Source organism: Streptopelia decaocto, assembly GCF_964273445.1.
Source record: "Streptopelia decaocto genome assembly, chromosome: 8".
NCBI lineage: Eukaryota > Metazoa > Chordata > Aves > Columbiformes > Columbidae > Streptopelia > Streptopelia decaocto.
Window position 1 is genome coordinate 680,674 of NC_138662.1, and position 22,102 is coordinate 702,775.

At 41.2% G+C, this 22,102-nt stretch overlaps 1 protein-coding gene across 2 annotated transcripts in view; it reads left to right on the forward strand.

The window, feature by feature from the left end:
• PPARG (peroxisome proliferator activated receptor gamma) overlaps window positions 1–22,102 on the forward strand; it is a 51,846-nt gene that overhangs the window by 23,926 nt on the left and 5,818 nt on the right. For both annotated transcript variants that reach the window (XM_082059769.1, XM_082059768.1), the window contains exons 2-6: window positions 8,095–8,322; window positions 10,006–10,175; window positions 11,143–11,281; window positions 16,719–16,918; window positions 19,846–20,296. In XM_082059769.1, coding sequence (XP_081915895.1) covers window positions 8,103–8,322; window positions 10,006–10,175; window positions 11,143–11,281; window positions 16,719–16,918; window positions 19,846–20,296 — 1,180 coding nt within the window. In that variant the 5' untranslated portion in view covers window positions 8,095–8,102. The remainder of the gene's footprint in view (window positions 1–8,094; window positions 8,323–10,005; window positions 10,176–11,142; window positions 11,282–16,718; window positions 16,919–19,845; window positions 20,297–22,102) is intronic.

The following is a 22,102-nucleotide window of genomic DNA, read 5'->3' on the forward strand; positions in this document are numbered from 1 at the left end:
CTTCCGATTGCAAAACCGAAGGTGATTCATTGCCTATCTATCAGGAGCCTTTTTTAAATCACAGTGATTCATCGACAGCAACGCCTACATTTTATGTCATGAGATAGTTTTACAATATTGCCAGTGCAAGTTAGGGACATGTTGTTTCTTTCTGGTTTCCTCAAATCCCTCAAAACCAAAATGACCCAGAATTGAGCTCCACTAATGCACGTGGGCATATTGTAAATGCCAATGTATTATCTTCACCCATTAGAATTCTGTAGACATTTATTTTGATTTTTATATTAGCAATCCAATGATATCTTGTTTTTCAAATTTTTATGCTTCTGGAGTAGTTTCTGTTCACTGGAACGAAATAACGATAATTTCCATTTTGAAGACTGGGAGGTATTTTAAGATATTTTTGAACAAAAAGCATTGGAAGAGAAGTCTATCATCAGGATTAATTTTAGTTTCAATACAAGGCGCCTCACAAAGCATGGATTGCAGCTGTGTGGAACTAAATAACTGCTCCGTTTTTCTGCTCAAGTGTTTCTAAGATCCATCCGAGAGTCCTTTCCCATACACGTTGTGAGTTAACAGAGCAGAAACGATCCTGCGGCTCGGTGTTCAGTCGGGAACAGCAGGACAACATTTTCATTCCTGTTGACGTGAGTCTTTCAACACCCAACACCGTGTCACCTCCAGAAGTTTCTAGTTGTGTTCTCTATGATTTTGAAGTGCCGTTCCTCTGAAATCTGAGCTGTCTACCACGTTTTCCAAATATATAAATCACTATTTCTTTACAGCTGTCTCCCATTGTCCAATATTCCCATTTTCTATTTAAGCTGTCATTTGAGCACAGCCTTGCGATAGATTCCTTTTATAAGCTGAAATAACTTGAAGTTTCATTGATATCTATCCAGTATGAGAATGCAACAGCCCCTACCTTAAATAATTAAAATGTGATTGTAGAATTTGTAGCATTTCTGAGTAGTCTGGCATTTGTGGAGCTTGTTTCTCATTTGCATTTCTATTTTTTGTGTATTTATATTTAAAATGGCTCATGTTGCTGCAAGGGTATAAAAAGCTGCTGTTTCAAATAAGAACCCAGACCATTTACAATTTTGTGTGAATTCCATAGGCACAGACTAGAAAATATATCTTAAATTAAACAGCTCTGTTGTTCCCTGAATGGGCTTTTTTTTTGTGTGTTTCTATTAGCAGCCACCACCTAAACATTGTAGTAAATTTTATGGACTGTGATTTTAGTGATCACGGCTTGTAGTTATAATTCAGTTACAGGAATAAAATACATTTCATACTGATATATGTGTTCCCCGTTTTTGGCCTTTTCAAGTGTTTGCACTTAGACCATTCCTCAGATTTCTTCTGCTGCTTTCTCATGCAGCCTTGCTGGGAGGATGACGGGGTTGACTCCCCCCTTACTTTTTATTTGGCTTTTTGAAGGACCTTGGTGTCACGGTTCTCTGCAGAGCACAGGGCACCACTTGGATTTCTCAGCCTGGTTCTCAACTCTTGAACCGTTTACATTTTGAGGCCGTGACACAAACTTGCATCTGATGGCAGCATTTTGGGATGTTCTGGGAGTACCTGGTTTGTCGTCACACCTTTCACATTCCACTCAGCCCCAGCTTAGCACGTTTTGCGATCAGAATTTGGGTCCGTGCTGGTTCTGCAGGTTGGTACAGCGGACTGGAAAGAGAGACTTTCATAAGCTGATACCCCTCCCACTCGGTGATTAACCCTTCGGGTGTGCTTGGCGGCTGCACCCTCCACAGCGCTTGTACACTGACCCTCCGCCTCTGTCCAAATGTGCAACAAAACCCTTTTGTCTAGAACCAGCAGTCTTGTTTTTATACAGAAAGTTTATTCCCTGTCTTTCAAAAGTCAATTGTATGTTGGGTATTGTATGTTGGGTATTGTATATTGGGTATTGTATATTAGGTATCATCAGGTGTCTTTCCTAATGCACATGGCTGGTTTGAGGCCACGTTCAGATGGCTCGAGGGTTGGATCTGAGGAGCAGAGAAGAAAATGTCATCCGTTGTCCTGATCCTGTGCTTGGCATCAGGGCTGATGTTAAAAGCAGCGCACCAAGAGCTGACTTCTGCACTAAGTCACTCCTTACCATGGAGCTGATTTAGACACTCAAGATTTGCTGGAGGACACTAGGTATTTTCTTTGTTTTTACAGGTAAATTAAGGGGACTGAGGAGCTGTAGTTTAGGGTTGTCTAATTGAAAGAAATCCATAATATTTTTTATAAATTCGTAGTTGAAAAGATGAAAAGCAGGTGTACAGAGACAGTGGGCCGAGCAGGAGCGTGCTGGAGTCCGGGGTGCACTCAGAAGCACTGGTGTTGCTGCTACAACGGGCAGATCTAGAGTAGGAATGCTGAAAGGTAATACTGAGTTTTCAAAGAGGATTGTTTGAATTTAAAATGCAAAGATTTGTCAATACTTATTCTATCAGCTGCCTAACTAAGCCTGGGTCCTTTCCCCACAGTCATAGTGGTTTCTAGTGTGTAATCTGCTTGGAAGAAGGCTGCTTTGGATAATTATTTTAAGTCCTAGCAATATACACATGTCATCACATAAATGAAACCTGAATTATACCAATGTTTTCTATATGTGCATGGATTTTAAAATATCCTTTTATCTCTGCTTTTTAGTAAAGCAAACATAGCAATACAAAATTCTGTAATGGGATTTTAAAGCAAGTCTTTATAGCTTTTTGCTGTTACTTTGCCAAACACTGAATTGCGGGTATCAGCCAACAGGGCTCTTTGAATGTACCTGTTTGTTTGTTTGTTTGAAGGGCATCGCTGGCTGTGTCAGCAGAGTCCTAGAAAAGAGGGGTTTAGTTAAGTTGTGCTCCCTCTGCTGACTCCGCAGCAGCAGAACACGGAGCGGCGAGGGTCCATGCGTGGGACTGTCAAATTTAGGAGCCTGCAGAGCACACAGTGCTTGTTTTAACGTATTAAATGGAATATGCCCAAGAGCTTTGAGTCATTGTTTGCAATATAGAAAAAAATGCACATGCTTTGGTTCATCCAAAAGCAAATTACCTTTATTTTATGCAAAAGTTGTCTATTAGATAAAGTCCGTTGTAATGACAGATACCAGGAATGAAAAATATATCATCTTCATGATTGAAGAAGGTATCTTCTCATGGCTTAAACTAAGATTAAAGCCTCGCTGTACTCAGACACAATCGGAAATATTAACAATTTGAAGAAGACAGCTGTTTGAACGTAACGCGGAGAACAGGCCGGAGGGAAAGACAATGTTCTTCCACTTGACGACTGGAGAACTGAGACAAAAGTCTAAATAGTAGCATCATTTTTTCCCTCCAGGGAAAAGTAAATGCAGTAAGATGATACAATTTTCTCTAAATAACCAGAAGAACAATTTATAGGACAAAGTGATACTGCTGTTCCAAGTCTTACTGGAACTGCTGACCCATCTACACCTCCCAGAGACAGCTGTTAATCACCCTCGGAACACACTGTGTCACCAGCCCCTCTGCCTCACATTCGGGGCCTGAAAACAGTGCTGAGGAAAGTGAAATGTTGGCTGGAACCCCTTGCCCATTGCCACACAGAATCTCTGTGTCAGAGGCAAGAGCTGAGCTATTAACAGGGGGATGCAGTTGCTCTGTCACAAGACTGTCCTTTCTCTTGCTAGAGTCCTTTTGCAACATTCTCTTTCTAAAAGATCAATGAAGGTCTTTAATTCAGAGCACGTGGGGGCATTATTTAGGGTAGATTGTATTTTTGCAAGGCACACATAGAACATTTTGTTGTTTGTCTTAAGTAGATAAATGCCCTTTCCCATCTCTATTTTTTTCTTGAAAGCTGGGAATGGTTGTGTGGCCTTAACCGACTTATATACAACACATCAGAGATGGCCTCGGTCTGCTTTAATTAAATTAATTGGAAAAAGTCCTATTAAGTTCTGCAGGACTTGCATTTAGGTTTACTTGACAAACTGATATATTTTTACATGAGATGAGATTCAAATGATTCAATGAAACACGTTTTAATGTAATAAATATTTACAGTATTTATTTATTTGTTCATATCTATAAGTGTCCCTGTAGTATAATCATACCATTGCCACGTTCTTAGTAATGGTTCAGAGCTGAGGGGCTTTAACTAATTGTTTTTCTGTATTTCTGTAACTCCTATGAGGCTGAATGTTCTGGTTGCTCCACTAAATACCTCTAGGCTCATATTTTGGTAGTTTTGTCTGGAAAGAGCGAGTGCAGAATGTCGTGCAACAGGCCTTTCCAGCTACCTGAGCACAGGTAGTGTTTATGGGAAAGAGGAGCTGGCGATCCAGGATGCTTTTCATACCATGGCAATCTGTTATATTTTATGTCCTCCTAACATAAAAAATGTGCTGAATAATGTTCTTAGGAACTTACAATTGCTACTGAATGGAGTAACTTAAGATAGTTCTCTCAATCAGCACCAACTTAACGGAGCGTAGGTTGTCCCTGCGGCTGGCAGGTCACACAGACGTGTTGGGTGAGTTCGCGGCCCTTCTTGTGCTGCCCTGCAGAGGATGGTCACCAGGGTGACATTAAATGCAGGTAAAGAGACTCAAAACAACTAGTTCCACATCTCAGTGTCTAATGTTGTCTCCTTCACTTCTGCCTTTTTAATAATTAAATGTGAAAGCGTGTTCATCTGACTGCATGTGAACAACCTCTCTGCTACTGTTCTGCTTAGATTTCGCTGGCCGAGAAAGATTTTTGCACATGAAAAGCTTTTTATCCAGTGTTACATTTTTGTTACCTGGAACTCATCTGAGCTTGTGTAAGTTTTATGAAAGAAAGCTGGACTAGTCTGCTGATTGGACTTAGCTTTGGATGTCTTGGTGTTTTGCCATTCATCTTTTACGGGGTGGAAAACAGGCAAAATACATATCAGGAATCAAGTAAAGTTACATGCAAAATAGAAATAGTTGTAAACTAACTATTAAACATAGGAATGATTTTCATGTTTTAGTCTTCAATAATGCAAGAATAAAACTAGGCCATAAAAGGTTTTCTCCATTCTAGTACTTATAGAATAAAATAAAGCCAAGCAGTAACGTTCATTTTGTTTCCAGTGTAATAGCAAATTTGATTAAATTGAACAGGATATCCATAATTTGACGAAGAATTAGCAGTCGTGTGAAGATTCAAACTTTAAAACTGTAATGAAATGCTGCGATTTTTATATCAAAAATCTGAGCAAACCTGAAAATTCTCATATTTCAGAAATGTTTATGAGTAATATTCATGTGGAATCATTGATGCATAAAGAAATGCTGTAATCTGCATCTCGTTAACCAGAAATAGAGAAACGAGGAAAGCGAAGGTGAGGTGGGAGCCCCACGTTCTCCAGGAGCCCTCCTGGGGTCGTGGAAATTAAAATCCATGTTAATTGTACAGAGCTAAGGCCTCGTCAATTCACATTTACAACATAGCCCAAGATAACCGTTTCCAGTGGAAGGAAAACAGTTAAAAATGCACGTGTAAACCTTTTTTTGTGTTCAGTAAAACCTATTCACTTACGGCATTTTACCATGTCAGAACCTTCTGTTTAACAGGAGACTTCAGATATGTGTATACGTATGTGTATGTGTAGATGTATAGATCCTTGCTGGGTACCTTTGTGGACATCTTAGATGAAATTATAACATAGACAACCTAAAAATAAACATTTCTCTTAGTGGAATGATTTAGCAAAGCCTTGTTAGTTGCCTGAAGATGAGAAGAACGGATATTGCCAGTCATGGGGTGTGGACCTCTGGAAGGGGTCGAGTTTATAGCTTTTGCTCAAAGAATTGTAAATGGCTGCTGATTCCAGATTTTATTACCTTAGAGCAGAAATATGAGCAGCATAAAATGGAATTACTTTGTGACCCATAGTAGCTGATAGGTGCACCCACAATGCCCTGGTTATTTTCCTCAGAGTAATCTTGACATTTCTCCAAAACGTGACGGTCATTCTCTGTCACGTGCTGAAACACAGGCTGGCCTTAACGTGTTGTGCAGCTCACGGCGCTTTGCAAACTGTAGCCTTTTAAATTGAAAATATAGAGCGATAACGCCTTAAGATTGTGAGAATATTTTTATAGTTGTATGCATGATGTAGGAAAAATGTTTGATTTTAACATCTTTTCTGTGTATAATACAGAAATTGAGCCCAGTGGCAAGTGATTCAGTATCTCTGTTCAGTGAGTGACTTAAGCCTGCGCTTAAGCACGTGTGTGTGCAGTGTGGGTGTCAAGGGTTTAGATTGCGGGGTGACAATCAAACCCTGGCCGATGTATTGTTAACCCCCTCTCGCCCCTCTCCCCCTTTCCCACTCAGCACAGGCGATCAGGCAGGAAAAAAGGACAGAGAGAAGAGAGTTGGAAACATTAAAAATGTTTTACTAATGCTACTGATAAAATAGAGAAAATAATACAAAATATACAAAACCAATCTTGAAAATCTCAGCAACTACAGAGCCGGCACCCGAAGGCCTGGACTGGACTCTGCAGCCAAACGGAGCTGGATTCGGTCTGTCACTGGGCTTCAGTTTGCAGGGATGACTCGCAAGGTCCTCTCCTAATGTCGGCCATAAGCAGAAGGGAAAAGAGATGAGATCCTCGTGATTTCCCACTTTTATATGAAGTATTCACGTGAATGGTCAGTTTTTGGTCACCTGTTTCTCGTTTCCCCTCTCGCGAGATGTCCATCCACACTTATCAATAACTTCCCATTCCATTGCTATGTTCACCAAAACATGTGTCTGGTTCTCCAGGAAGACGAAGCTAATATGAAGCTTTAGCTGACAGGCTAATTCACTAAAAGAGAAACTTGTTTTTTAACAAAACCAGGACAGTGGGATACAGCAGCAGCACTTCTGTTCCACCAGAGTGGGAATTTCTGATCTGAAATTTAAGAATAAGTAAGATATCTTACGATGTTTGTTGTCAGTATGTTCAGAGTAGAAGAACTAAAGGGTTGCGCTGTGAGTCCTAAAAGGTGGGAGAAGAAAGACGGTGACTTGCCTGGGGAAAGATCAAGAGAACTGTGACCATTTCCAGCCATGAGGGCCTTAGCGCCCCAGCACAGCTCGGGGGGACAGTCAGAACAAGGGATGAGCACAAAATTATAGAGCAGCTCTGGTCCATGATATTCATTTTGCAGCGGGACATGGTAGTTTTGATTTGAGGCAGATCAAATCAAAGTCCCTGTTATGTAGAGGTTAAAGGCCACTCACTCGATTGGGTCTAAAGTCCAAATTAAACAGCCAAAGTGACCAAGTTATTTTAGTTCTGTAACATCGGTTCTATTTTTAGATTAGAATGTTCTTTTTAAAAATCATGGAAAATGAGAGACACACCCTAGTTATAAACCAGCGAGTGTTCCACACTTGCTGTTAATTACAGACCTTTTAATAGTTGAAAAATACTAAAGCAAGGATTTTGGTTCAGCCAGCTATCAGAAGAGGACTCAGAAAAATGTTTTATATCTTGATCTGAATTCACTGGATTTGCTGAAGATTTTTGCAGATTGACGCTTTTTATTTGTTTACTACTTTCAACAGCTGCATAAATACATATGGAATTTGGAAAGTCATAAATTACATTTCCTTGTGCCTTGGGTTTAAGACTCTGGCATCATTGGTCTTTTTTAATGACTTGCATGCTTACTAAAGTACAGAAATGTTTCATAAAATATACTATTAAAATGCAGGTGTGTTTCATTTGGCCATTCATCATTATTTAGGTGGTCACTTTTCCCATATCTGTTACTGAACCGCTGTGCTTGGAGCCCAGATATCGGAGCCTTCCCAAGAGGAGCCTCAGGGCTGGGTTAAGTGCCCAGTCTTATCCAGGCAGTGTCACTCTACAGCCTTATCCATTATATGGTGACAAACTCAAGCCAAACAATAGATGGGTTCCCCAAACCTGCACCTGATTGTGAGTTTGCATCTCCACCCTTTGGACACGGGGCAACGGGACCTCAGCTCAGGCCCCAACTCATCACAGACGTCACAAGCTGCTTCTAAAATGCCTGTTTCTTTTTTTATTATTATTTCTTTCAGGGATTACAATGGTGGACACAGAAATGCCGTTTTGGCCCATTAATTTTGGAATTAGCCCGGTGGATCTGTCTGCGATGGATGATCATACACATTCCTTTGACATCAAGCCATTTACCACTGTTGATTTTTCAAGCATTTCTTCACCGCACTATGAAGATATTCCTCTTGTGAGAACTGACCAGACAAGCTTTGACTATAAATATGATATCAAGCTCCAGGATTGCCAAAGTATGCTTTTATTTAAAATATTTCCTTCATGTTCCCTTTGTTTCATTCTCTGGAAAGTGTACCATCAGCACGAGGATTTAGAAGTATTCAGATGCCTAAATGCTGTGTCACCAGAGGTGACCATAGGATATCCCTGCAGGGCAGGCAGAATACATATAGCAGACCTTCACCCTCCCAGAGCAGCAGTTGGAGATCAGGCAAGATAATAGAAAGTATCTAAAATGACATTAAACACTTTGTGAACCCCGATGATTTGTTTCTGAAACCTCCAGTCTCCTACTCGTGTATCCAGTGTGTGAATTGTGCTTTGAAGCTCTATGCACACGGTGCAGAATAAATAGCCTGGCTGTTAAAAAATGCCCCAGCATTCACAGCATATTCATTATTAATTTGTGTAGCTTTTAAATTCCAAACAGCCTAAGAAAATGATGGAGCAGAAATAGTGGCTACATCTGAGTCACGACACTGATACGAGTTTTATCAGTGTTCCAAGTGCAGGCATAACCATGGATTATTTACACACTATGAAAAACGCTCCTCTTGCCAGTCGCGGTAAAAAACTTACACGGAACTCTCCTCTTGAGACAGGAGGTGACCTGTTCCTAAATGAGTTGTTCCTGCGTTCCTGCTCCAGGTAGGAATGTGAGGAACTCTTAGAGATGCGCTTGGCCTGCTTCAATCTGACATCACTCTTGGCGGTAGCAATCTGGACAGGAATTCCTTCAGGGAATTCTCGTGTTTAACTTTGGTTGCACAGCAAAGCAAGTGCTGTGTACCTCTGCGTTACTTAGGAAATGAATTCAAAGACAGTTTTCCAGCTAGTAATTTATTTGTCTTTTGTTTAATTAGAAATGTCCATAACAATTTAATAGCAACCTAGAGAGTGCAGTAGAGTCTCTTTGTCTCTACTTAGATGAATTTCCACTTTTCCTTCTTCTTCCTAGTTTATATAGGAAAGAAAACTTTCTAGTTTGTATAGTGTAGCCAGTCTGGAAGAGAAAAACATTCACCTTATTGTAGCACGACATCTGTTACGTTGCTCCCAGATGTGATATGATATAATGTTATAGTGTCAAATGTCACAGCTTGATTTAAAGAGATCATATTTGGTTGGCTGAGCTTGTTCAATATTGGAAATTGCTCTTTTAATTAGAAACTTTCCAAAGAGAAACGAAGCTCTGAACTGCATCCAAAGCTGAACAGTGTTGGCCAAAAAAAGAGAGAAATTTATTTAAATAACGAATATTATATTATCTAATATATATGTATATATATATAACCAAACAATATATTATTCAATGTATATGTCTATTCGATACTTAAATATCTTCTAGGCTCGATTAGAAACTCCAGTCAGTCTCCCTGCAGTAGTTCTGAATATCTTAACGTAACCCAGCCAGATTAGATACTGAGAAAAGCAAGGCCTTTCAGGCGTGAGGCCGCCGTATAGAAACGTTTAATATCAGAATCTGCCTCTTGAAGGTTTTTCAGCCTATATCCTGCCAGTGAAATAGCTGCTGCCAGCTGACATCCCTTTACGTCCTTTCTTTACTACTCAGTTTGTATTTTAAAGCAGCCCTATGAATCTTTGTTAACTGTAACTGCTTGCGATTATTCCTTGCTGCTTCTTCTACATTTTGACTTATACTTAGAGTTTCTCGTTTAAATCTTCTCTATCCGCAGGTGCGATCAAAATGGAGCCTCCTTCCCCGCCCTATTTTGCAGAAAAGGTTCAGTTGTACAACAAAGCTCACGAGGACTCTTCCAACTCGCTGATGGCCATTGAGTGCCGCGTGTGCGGGGACAAGGCGTCCGGGTTCCACTACGGCGTGCACGCCTGCGAGGGCTGCAAGGTGCCTTTTTGGTGCTTTTCTTCTACTTCTGTCAATTAGGCAATTGTATTTCATTCCTGCTGTCTTGGAAGTCCCTTGTAGAATCTGAATTCATACAACGCAGCAAAAGGAGGTGAACGCGCAACTCCAAAAGCTCGATACTCTGAGCTATTTAAAATTCAGGCTCTGTTATTCTGACTGATTAGAGTTTCTTTGCCCAGTTTACACGTTTCTTGGTGACTACTGAAAATTCTGGTGGCATTAAAGAATGTGCGTTTCTGCTGTGAAACTCCACAGGGTATTTTTTAATGTTCAATGATATTTAGTGTCTGTAACACATAGAGGACAAAGGAATGGTAGAAAAATTGACCATCCTCAAGAATTAGAAAAGAAATGCCAGAGAAATAAATTAATAACAATTAATTGAGTTCAAAGAAAGACATCGCAGAGTTTGATGTGAAATTTTCATCTTCTCTATTCTCAATATCTTGAGAATAACTAATAGTAAAGACCCAATGCAGAGCTTAAATAAAATTGGAGCACTGAATTAGGAACACAAATAAAGCAATAAGGATTCTGTTGATTACTTAAATTACGAGGAATGATATAAATAAGAGTTGGCATTGTGCTTTTATTGTTGTTATTGTTCACTGTGAGAAAAAATCAATTGTTACAAGCAACGATGATAAATTTGGGTAAAGAACATAAATCCTCTTTAAGTACTCAGGCTCAAAAATCAGTCTTTGAAATAGAATTAAAAAATCGTTAGTTGGGAAAGAAAATTTAAACAGATAACACATACCTCTTTGTATTTCCTTGTGATCAAACTGCTGGTGGCAGAATTTTTGGATTGTTGTGATTTATATAACATTTTCTACGTTGGTAGTGAACTTCGAATTTTGAAAATGCCATGTTCACTTAATAGCGAAATGTCTCGAAGCAGCGGAACAATTGAAGCTTTGCTTCCATGTTTTTATGTTTATTTCAGGGCTTTTTTCGACGAACAATCAGACTAAAGCTAATTTATGACAGGTGTGATCTTAATTGCCGCATCCATAAGAAAAGCAGAAACAAATGTCAATACTGCAGGTTTCAGAAATGCCTCGCTGTTGGCATGTCGCATAACGGTGAGTGAACACAGCATGTTTTCAAACCATCGTGTCTCGTCTGGAAATAACATGAAACATTGATGTGGTTACTGAATGTGCTGCTTTAACATCTCGACTCTTCTGTTTCCTTACGCTAGGCAGTTCATATACATAGTACATATCAGAGAGATTGCTTCTGAGCTTGGGAGATTATGTATATGATTGCAGATTACTTAGAATAGAAAAATCAGATAGGTAGAGATGTGCACTTATTGATATAATACATAATATATGAGTTGGTTTTACTCTCCATAATTCTTGCTCATTACACTGTTGGTTGTTCTTCCTGAGCACAATCCCAGTGTAATTGTTATTTTTCAGTTCCCTGTCTTACTTTCTGCATACTGTAGCTCAATACCCCTTTCCTCTAAGTGGAAAATTTAATTTAATTACGAGAAATGGACTTGAGAACTTACCGAAAGGTTGTGAGTAATAACAACTCGCATAGGACACTTACTGAGGACAGTCGGCATCACTAAGTTAACAATTCCTCATCCTAGAACACAACGTACTTTAAACGAACAGGCCAGACCCTGTACTGTTTTAAACCCCCCTGTCCTCCTCCTTCCTAGGACCCCACATCTGGGCATAGCTTGCGATGCGTGGTAAGTAGGAGCATGGCGCTCCTCAGCATGCTGGTCCAGCTCCATCACCCCGTGTGTGTAACCGTGATTCCCTGTGACGTGCACGGGCCGAGAGCCCAACACCCCGTCCCATCCCCTCCCCGCAAACTGCGCTTCCATTGCCACCGTGTCCTGGTCCTGGTCGCAAAGGTGTTTGCAGTCGTGTATCTGCAGCCGTGGCCGGTTCTGGGACTGCGTCCGTCACGCTAGGGCAGCGGATCGCATTGAGCACATCACGATACCGCTCGCTTGCGTAGAATTCAGAACAAAGTCCCTCTGAACTTTACAATTAACATAGCAATTCATGTGGAAATACTTACTTACGAATGTTTGGACAGAAAGACATAATGAAGATTCTTTGCTGCCTTGCTTTGGCAAAGTTGACCGAAAACAGGAATTAAATGTCATAACATAGAGACTTATGTAATTCTAAGGGTAAAGAATTGCAAACATGACTGGGAAAATAATTTCTCTGTGGTTTTTTTAGAACTTTCATTATTTTCAATCTAAAAAAAATGAGTGTAGTGTCCCCAGGAGGAAAGCTTAACTGTGGTTTGCAAAGTTAATACATGCAGTGAATGTAAATTGGTATGGGAAATGTTTTGCTAATAGAAAATATGGTTTTCAGGTTCCTGGGATGCAACAGTAACACTTAAAAATAAATCTAATTTTGAAATGCTACTGTGGGTATTTTTATAGTAATTTGGGAGGTTTTATTATTATTGTTTTCAAGGTGCGTGCCAAATTCTCTCATACCCCAGCAACACAGCTTCCCATCATGTCAGTGGGAACCATGTGCGTTTCTATCAGGAAGGGGAAGGCCAAGGCTGTTCTCTTTGGCTTAGTAACGTAAAGGGCCCAAGAAATATTTTTAAAATTAACATTTCACCTGCCATATTTTCCTGTCCGGCCCCTGTCTGGGTTATGGGAGCCGGGGAGGCACAGAGAGGAGGGGAAAGGGCCAAGTCAGGGGCTCAGAGGGACGCTGCCGCTTCTGTCACTGGGAGCTCACCCAGCACGGAGGTTGTTGTGTTATAGTCAAGTGGTGGCTTCTACATTGGCCTTTTTTGCTCACCCTGGTTACATTACATGGCATGAAACAGCACCCTCATTCCTCAGTCATTTATAAATAAAAGAATTGATTAAAAAGAACTAAATTTCACCTTTGAAGACGCAGGCCCGTGAAATGCAACACGGGATGTTGTCAATGGCAGAGAGGCGTTTTTATGTTACAGGTTAAAGTTCATCCATTGGGTAGTGAGATTATCTGAACTTTAAGTGCTTGGCATCAGAACATGGATTATTTGTTCCACTCCATGCCTGTCTGTGCATAGATACGTTACTGCAAAATGAATAGGGCCTTACAACAACGGGGAGCGCAAGGAGCCACTCGCAGCTACAGCCACGTTTTTTCACATATAAACGCGACATAACCACTTGGCTGAAGGTTAAAAAACACACTTGTGTTCTCATGCCTGGAATATTGTTTTCCTGTCCTCCTCCAGCCACAATGCTGCTCCGTGTTTAACCCCTCATTGCTCAGATTGTGTTCTGAAGTACCACTCAACAGAAGCTTGGGTCTTTCATTTTGGAAATTCCGTTATTTTTTTTCTCTTCTACTAAAACTGCCCATTATAGGAGCTGGTTTTATCTAAATAGCAACAGAGCACACAAGGCAATGTGTCTTTGTTATCAGCTCCATCTGGGCACGTGCTGCCAGCAAACTCAGGTATCTGCCCTGGCGCTCTCGTGTGTTTTCTAGAGTAACAAACTGTGTTTATGATCTATTTAGGGACTCATTTGTGCTCAAAAAAAAAAAATCCATAATCTAGTCTAGAAAACTTTATTCTCATAATTCGCGAATTATGTCAGAAACCTTCCAAGACATGTATTTTCATGTTTAAAAGTGGATCATGAAAGATCCACCACCATTAATCCATCCTAAAGACACACTTTTACCCAGAAACACGTGTGGAAATGATAGATTGCTAATAAACATACAATCCACACATAACACAGCACAGGTGCTCGTTTTCTTCCAGAGTAATCTTGGCATTTGCACAGACTTGCTATATAATTCAGTGTTACCTTTGGCAGTAGCACTTAGTTCTTGTGTTGTTTGTAGGGGCTTTTCCTTTTTCATTTACACAGAAGGAATTTAAAATAATCTTTGTTTTAAAAGAAACTACAACTCTGATCTTTGTAGAAAAATCAGCATCACGAGATAGCAAATTCCTGTGCAGCTTTACACACACACAGAGTCCCAGAATGTCAGGGGTTGAAGGGCCCTGGAAAGCTCATCCAGTGCAATCCCCCCATGGAGCAGGAACACCCAGCTGAGGTTACACAGGAAGGTGTCCAGGCGGGTTGGAATGTCTGCACAGGAGACTCCACAACCCCCTGGGCAGCCTGGGCCAGGCTCTGCCACCCTCACCGAGAACAAGTTTCTTCTCATATTTAAGCAGAACCTCCTGTGTTCCAGTTTGCACCCATTGCCCCTTGTCCTGTCACTGGTTGTCACCAGAAGAGCCTGGCTCCATCCTCCTGACACTCCCCCTTTCCATATTGATCCCCAGGAATGAGTCCCCCCTCAGTCTCCTCTTGTCCAGCTCCAGAGCCCCAGCTCCCTCAGCCTTTCCTCACACGGGAGATGCTCCACTCCCTGCAGCATCTTGGTGGCTGCGCTGGACTCTCTCCAGCAGTTCCCTGTCCTGCTGGAACTGAGGGGCCACAACTGGACACAAGATTCCAGGTGTGGTCTCCCCAGGGCAGAGCAGAGGGGCAGGAGAACCTCTCTGACCTACTGACCCCAGGACCCCCAGGTCCCTTTCCCCTGCGCTGCTCTCCAACAGGTCGTTCCACAACTTATACTTTAATCACACGTCATTTGATATAGTCTTCCTCCCTGTCTTTGGGCTTTATCTCCAAACCAGATAATATACGTAAAGGTGCTTGCATTCATAAAATTTACCACAGTGAACTCAATGTTCTGATTTAACATTCATGTTCACAGGTGGTTTTGTTTGTATATATAAAAGTTACACAAATTCTCAAACACACAGAAACAAAAAAATAGGTATTATTCCAGCAAGAAAAATACTGAAACAGGTAGCAAAGTAAGAACTAATATTTGGGTTTTATAGCACTTTTCATGAGGAGATCTCAAAGCACTTTTCAGGAAAATAAGTATCACCATCACAAGCAAAATAAAAATAAATGATAGGTTGAAGAAGGTATCTATTCCAGAACTATTAAGAGTAAAGGAAATATCAACAGCATGATGAACTCCAATGCAAACTATAAATTAGTGGAAACACCGGAGCTTATCACATGTGCCTGCTTTGCAAAGATAGGGAGTTTTGAGTTAGTAGCTGATTAGGAGCACTTGGTGTTAAAATACATATGCCATGGTGTATATGATCCAAACCAAAAATCAGTTGGCAATCATTCAAAATTTCCCATATGAAAAAATTACGAGAAACAGCTATTTTCATGGGGAAAATAAAACAGAATGTGCTAATTTGTACGTATGGAACTAGGTTTCCTTTCCTGCTGATTTTTATTCTGACATGTTAACTCCACCGATGTCCAAGCGAATAGGATACACACAGCATGCGCGTGCGGAGCCTCGCTGTGCTGAAACAGAAATGTGGTCCACTTGTCAAAATAGATGACCAGGAAACAAGAGGACTGTTCGACAAATATAATATATGACAAATGGGTTTTGTATGGTTTCTGACACAATGATTTACTCCTGTAAAACAGTGGCATTTTTGTCCATCAGCACACTGCAAATATCTTCATAGAAGGAAAGTGGTTAGTTATTTCCAAATTAAACCTGCCTAGTATAATCATTCATATGTATGATCTTAACAGCACTTGATGCAGGGAAGACACTAACCGCGGAAAAAATATTTATAATACTTCTAGTTCTTCCTAAGGCCAAAATGAAAACCTTTCTTTCTTCCTTCTGTCTTGTGTTTTGATGCTCTTTTGTTCTGCTTTAGTTTTGTAAAATAAGATGAATTCTGTTTGCTGGCACATTGTGTGATAAACCAGTCGTGATCTTGATGTCAGTCTCCGTGTGAATGGATGTGGCTGTGGGCAGTGAGTACAGGGGTGCTGGAGCGGGAGGTTTCCAGCCGCTTCGCCTCGGTGTTGAGCAAGTGTTTCAAGTCCACAGGCACACAGTTACCATGAAGAACTCAGCCTTTTCTGGCTTTTTTTATTCCCTCCACAACCTTCTTTCTCATTCCTTAATTCTTTGGTAACACTTTATAGCACTTCCTACAGTAAGTTCTGTTGAACTATTGAGGAATTTTTTCCTGCAAGGCATGTGAGTGTTTTGTTTCTAAACAAATGAAGAATCCGAGATCCATATGGTGATTTGCGCAAAACAATGCGAAGCTGAATGTGGTTCCTGCCCTAAGCCAGCAGAATTTTAATACCCTAAAGATCCTTTACACTTCGGTTAGATGGGGAGCAGAATCAGTGATTTTCACAGCTGTGTCAGGTGAGCTGACAGCAGGTTTGCTCTTCCAAGCGAGATATTGTATTCTTACTGTTTGGACACAGGGTTTATCTTCTCTTTGGGATTTGTTTGTGTGCATTTCTTTAAAGCACCTGGGCTGCTTTGCCTGTGTTACTGGAGAAAATTGTCTTTCTCTTCCTTGCCTAAGGACTGCTTTGTAAAATTCCAAGAGCTTCTAACAACAGGTAACATAAAAATGTATTCAAATACGATTTTTTTAGGTGCAACTATAGCCATAGTAATCGCTTGTCATCTTCTTCAGCCATCAGGTTTGGGCGGATGCCACAAGCGGAGAAGGAGAAGCTCTTGGCAGAGATTTCCAGCGACATCGACCAGTTAAACCCTGAATCTGCTGATCTCCGAGCACTTGCCAAGCATTTGTATGACTCATACATAAAGTCCTTCCCTCTGACCAAAGCCAAGGCGAGGGCGATCTTGACAGGAAAGACAACAGACAAATCAGTTAGTTCCTTTTTCTTTTTCTTTCTTTTGAGTAGATGATTTACCACATTGACAACACATCTTTAAAAACAAAACAAAAACAACAAAAAACCAAAAGCCACCACCAAAGTTTGCTGTTGGCAGTGACATATTTCAAGCTGTGCCTGAAACACAGGAAATGTTTTTAGATAGGATAAGTAAACATTATTTGAAAAAACTCCAAGTTCACCTAATAAAATACTTGAAACCAGGACAAGAATGTGAAGGTCATCTTAACCTTTTTGTATTCTCTGATCCGCTCTTCCCGTTTTCCTTCTCCTTCCCCAAAGGTTATCTTCCACGCTATCTGTTCGAGGTGCCTAGCTAGCTGTCGGGAATTAAAGCATCCGTATCATGGCACGTTATCATAGCGTGTCATCAGTATCAGCGGTACCCAAAGGAATCATCTTTTGGTAGCTGTCCGATGGTCCCAGCACCGACAGCATCGCTCGTGAGCTGTGATGCTCGTTCTTGCGATGCTCTGATGTTTCCCTGCAGCTCTCTGCGTTCTCTTGGGTCAGGTCCAAGCCTGTGTCGGTGCGATTTGAATTTTAGGAGAACGTACAAGAAAATATTTGAAAATTAAGAATGTGTGTATTTGTGGGTTTCCTTGGAAACTTCACTGGCAATACGTAACGATCTTCTGTATCAGGGCGGAGGATGGATAAGATCTGATAATTATGATCGATTCTAAATTCTGTCACTAATTCAATACCTAAAACAGTTTTCCAAGACTTATAACTCTTAGTTTTATATATTTTTGAGAATGACTGGCAGAAATTGTATTGTCAGATTACAACAGAGACTGTATTTTATTTTCTTTAATGATTTCAAAGACAGGAAAGAATTTGGAGGCTTTTCAGGCTTTTAAAGCCAATTAAAATCATAATTGAAATATTGTCCCCAATTTAGTTGTAACCCTCACATCAAAACTTCAGGTACAGTGGACACTTACAATTTGAGTAACTTTTCCTCATGGAGTACGTGAAGTTAGAACTAGCGCCGTTTATTTCCTCAGCAGGAAGCTGATGCGCTGAGTCCACTCGAAGGTCTTTGCTTTTTCCAAGCCTTCCTTTGGTTCTCTCTCTATATCAGAAACATAAGCTACTGGGAAAGAATCAATACAGCAATTTAGTTTTTTGGAAGTGTGTTCTTCAGATCTATGTACCTGCATTGGGAAACAGAAGCGGGGTGTGTAATTATATGTCTTGTTTCTTCCTCTTCATCCTGGAAGCATCCCCAGGCAGCTGGGTCCTCTTTCCTGCAGCTGCCCCGCGCTCTGGGACACGACAGGAGTCTGGGCAGCGTTACCTGTGGTGCTCCCAGCTGCCGTTTGTCCAGACGTGCGGTTAGAAATCTGCAAAGTTGGTTTGGGAGGCCCCACAAAGAGTCTCCACCAATGCCGCTTCTGTTCTGCGAGGTTCCGCGAAGCTGCCGCAGGACTCGATCGGCGCGGTTGCGGCTCCGCCGCGCCGGGCTCTTCACAACGCGGCTTGGCCGTGTCCGCAAGCGGCACCAACGCGGTGCGCAGAGAGTAAACGCGTGGTGTGCCATCTGCTCTTCTGGGGGAAGCTTCAAAACTGTGCCAGATTATAATACAGTAATTAAAAAAATAGACTTAGAATTCAGCTTTTAATTGCTGCAAATTTTCAAGTCTTTAAAAAAAAAATGACACTGAAAGACTGACAGTATTTGATGGTTACGCCTCTTATGTTATTTGAACTGTTAACTCTGGGCAGAGTTTAAATTTATGTTGTTTTTTAATTGGTGTGTCATCTGCATGAACCGAAAATGATTGGATATAGATACTCTTGGATATAGAGTGCTCATACTCTCTAGTCCAGTTCTTGGTGTATAATTCCCTGTGTTTTAAGTAATTATTCAAGCATGTTAACAAACATATTAATATCAGTAGATATTAGTTCAGTGCAGCAATGAACTGTTTAGTCATTTACAGATATATTCAAGATATTCAGATATATTCAAGAAATCCTCACTTAACCACTTCTTTAAAACCAGGAGCTTTTCCTGCACATTCTGGATCCCAATGGCATTTTTCCTGGCACTACATTTTCTAACCTGCTTTCAAAATTTATTTATTCCGGTTGAGTTTATTTCACAGTCGGACTCACTCTTGTGTTCTGAATTGTGCTGCTGTAGTTTGTATCACATCATTTGTGTTTTCTTTCCATTGACAAGCCGAGTTTAAATATACCCTAACTTCATTATTTTAAAAGGAATTAACAGCAAAAGGTTAAGTTTCTAACATAATCAACACCATAAAGTCAATATTACTTGCAGTATTTTCTAGAAGGATAGAACTTGAACATGGCAGTACATGAAGGAATTTAATGTGAATATCCTCTGTCTTTCCACAACAAAGAAGTGATATCACCAGAAGTGATGATTTACCACAGACACGTCACTGCACACTTACTAGATTCTGTTTTATAGAAGCCATTAAAGTTCAGGTAAAAGGAGCAACAGTTTAATCTTTTCTTAATAAGCACTCAAAACTTCGAGTTCTGGTATTACAGAACTTTTGTAAAGAAAAACAAAACAAAAAGGCAAAAAATCATGGATATTTCAAACTAGTGTTCTAACCCTCCACCCACCAGTTATCCAAACACTATCAGCCAAAGCCCTGTTTTTAGCGGGCAGATTCACAGCACATGTGAGACGTCCTTAGGAGCGACTTGTCCCTCCTGTGAATCATTTTAACTTTGTGAGGATATTTGCTTTAATGGGTTTATGAAGATTTAACCCTCTGAGGTCAACCAGCCTCAACACGTTCCTCATAGCTTCCCAAGTGTTTTCTGACAAGTTGTACTTCTGCTTCAGCTTCTCGGGAGTCCGATGTTCATAGAAAAGATGCTTGAAAGTAAAATGTCTTTTCCTTTCACTTGTAGCCATTTGTTATTTACGACATGAACTCTTTAATGATGGGGGAAGATCAGATCAAGTGCAAGCACGTGTCCCCGCTGCAGGAGGAGAACAAAGAGGTAGCAATTCGCATTTTCCAGCGGTGCCAGTTCCGCTCCGTGGAGGCCGTGCAAGAGATTACGGAGTTTGCCAAGAACATTCCAGGTTTTGTGAGTCTTGACCTGAATGATCAAGTAACTCTCCTGAAATACGGGGTCCACGAGATCATATACACGCTCCTGGCTTCTCTGATGAATAAAGATGGAGTTCTTATATCTGATGGACAAGGATTCATGACACGGGAGTTCCTGAAGAGTCTGAGAAAACCTTTTTGTGACTATATGGAGCCCAAGTTCGAGTTTGCTGTGAAGTTCAATGCACTGGAATTAGATGACAGTGACCTGGCAATATTTATAGCTGTCATTATACTGAGTGGAGGTAAGTGCTGTCTTATTTCATACGATATTTTGTGTAATACAATTGACACTTTTAATTCCTGTCCAAACAGGAAGCTGCTCAGCACTACAGGACGGGAGTGAGCTTATTTACACATATTTTTTATTAGTTTTCAGCTTGCTTGGTGTTATTTTGCCTTTTTTTCAGTTTCAGGCAGAAACTGAAATTGTAAATGACCCAAAATTAGTGATGGAGCTGGAAATGCCGGCTGAGTCAGCAGTTCATGTGGTTAGGAAACAAAATCAGGACTATCTTTCTGAAAACAGGAAGGGTGGAATTTCACTGGCAAAAGCTTTGAAGCATTAAAATTCTGCATGAGGATTTTTTAAACCTGCAATGAGATTGTGCAGCTGCTAATTGTACACAAACAGAATCACACAGGATCACAGAGTCACAGAATGTTAGGGATTGGAAGGGACCTCAAAAGATCATCTACAGCTTTGGCTCCATGACAATTTCAAAATACACGTGGCATTTGGCTTACAGGGTTTATGGGGAGGGTTTTTTTATTATTGTTGTTGTTTTGTCATTTGTGCAAGGTTTTATTTGCCTTTGAAAGTGGAGGGTGGGGGGAAACAATGCATTTCTCAGGGAAACGATGTGACCATATGCCTGAGACAAACAGGCATCGTGTGTCTGCTCTGTTCAGGTGTCCTGAGCTGCTCGGTTTGTATTCGTGTTTCTGGACCGTGCTTTGTGCAAAGCATGGAACGGAAAGCCCAGGTTCAAGCGTTCTAACACTGCGTGAAAAAGACACTGGATTTTCAGCTTTTTTTGAAGACAGTCAGTACGTCCTGTCTGATTCTGAGGTGGCATAGCTATTATATTTTGTGAATTAGTGACTGCAACCCAGATTCGTTTCACTTAGAAACCTTCTGCCGAGAATCCGAAATATCAGATAGGCATATCAGGGCAGACTGAAGGTCTTTTACTTTGGCCCATATATCAAGATAGTGATGTGGCACGAGAATCCAAAATATCACAGAATCATGGAATCCCAGAATGTCAGGGGTCGGAAGGGCCCTGGAAGGCTCATCCAGTGCAATCCCCCCATGGAGCAGGAACACCCAGATGAGGTTACACAGGAAGGTGTCCAGGCGGGTTGGAATGTCTGCACAGAAGGAGACTCCACAACCCCCCTGGGCAGCCTGGGCCAGGCTCTGCCACCCTCACCGGGAACAAGTTTCTTCTCATCTTTCAGTGGAACCTCCTGTGTTCCAGTTTGTACCCATTGCCCCTTGTCCTGTCACTGGTTGTCACCAGAAGAGCCTGGCTCCATCCTCCTGACACTCCCCCTTTCCATCTTGATCCCCAGGAATGAGTCCCCCCTCAGTCTCCTCTTGTCCAGCTCCAGAGCCCCAGCTCCCTCAGCCTTTCCTCACACGGGAGATGCTCCACTCCCTGCAGCATCTTGGTGGCTGCGCTGGACTCTCTGCGGCAGTTCCCTGTCCTGCTGGAACTGAGGGGCCACAACTGGACACAAGATTCCAGGTGTGGTCTCCCCAGGGCAGAGCAGAGGGGCAGGAGAACCTCTCTGACCTACTGACCACCCCCTTCTAACCCACCCCAGGTACCATTGGCTTTCCTGGCCATATCAGATATACATTTCAGGTCAGATTGAAGGTCTTTTACTTTGGCCAATATATCAATATAGCGAAGAAAATTTTACCCAACTGATTTGTGTGTATTTTGGCTTCAAACAGTACTACAGATATCAATGGGAGGAATGTGCTGAATGTTCTGAATGCAGCTCCTCCACAGAGCAACGCAGAGGATTTTGTTATTAAA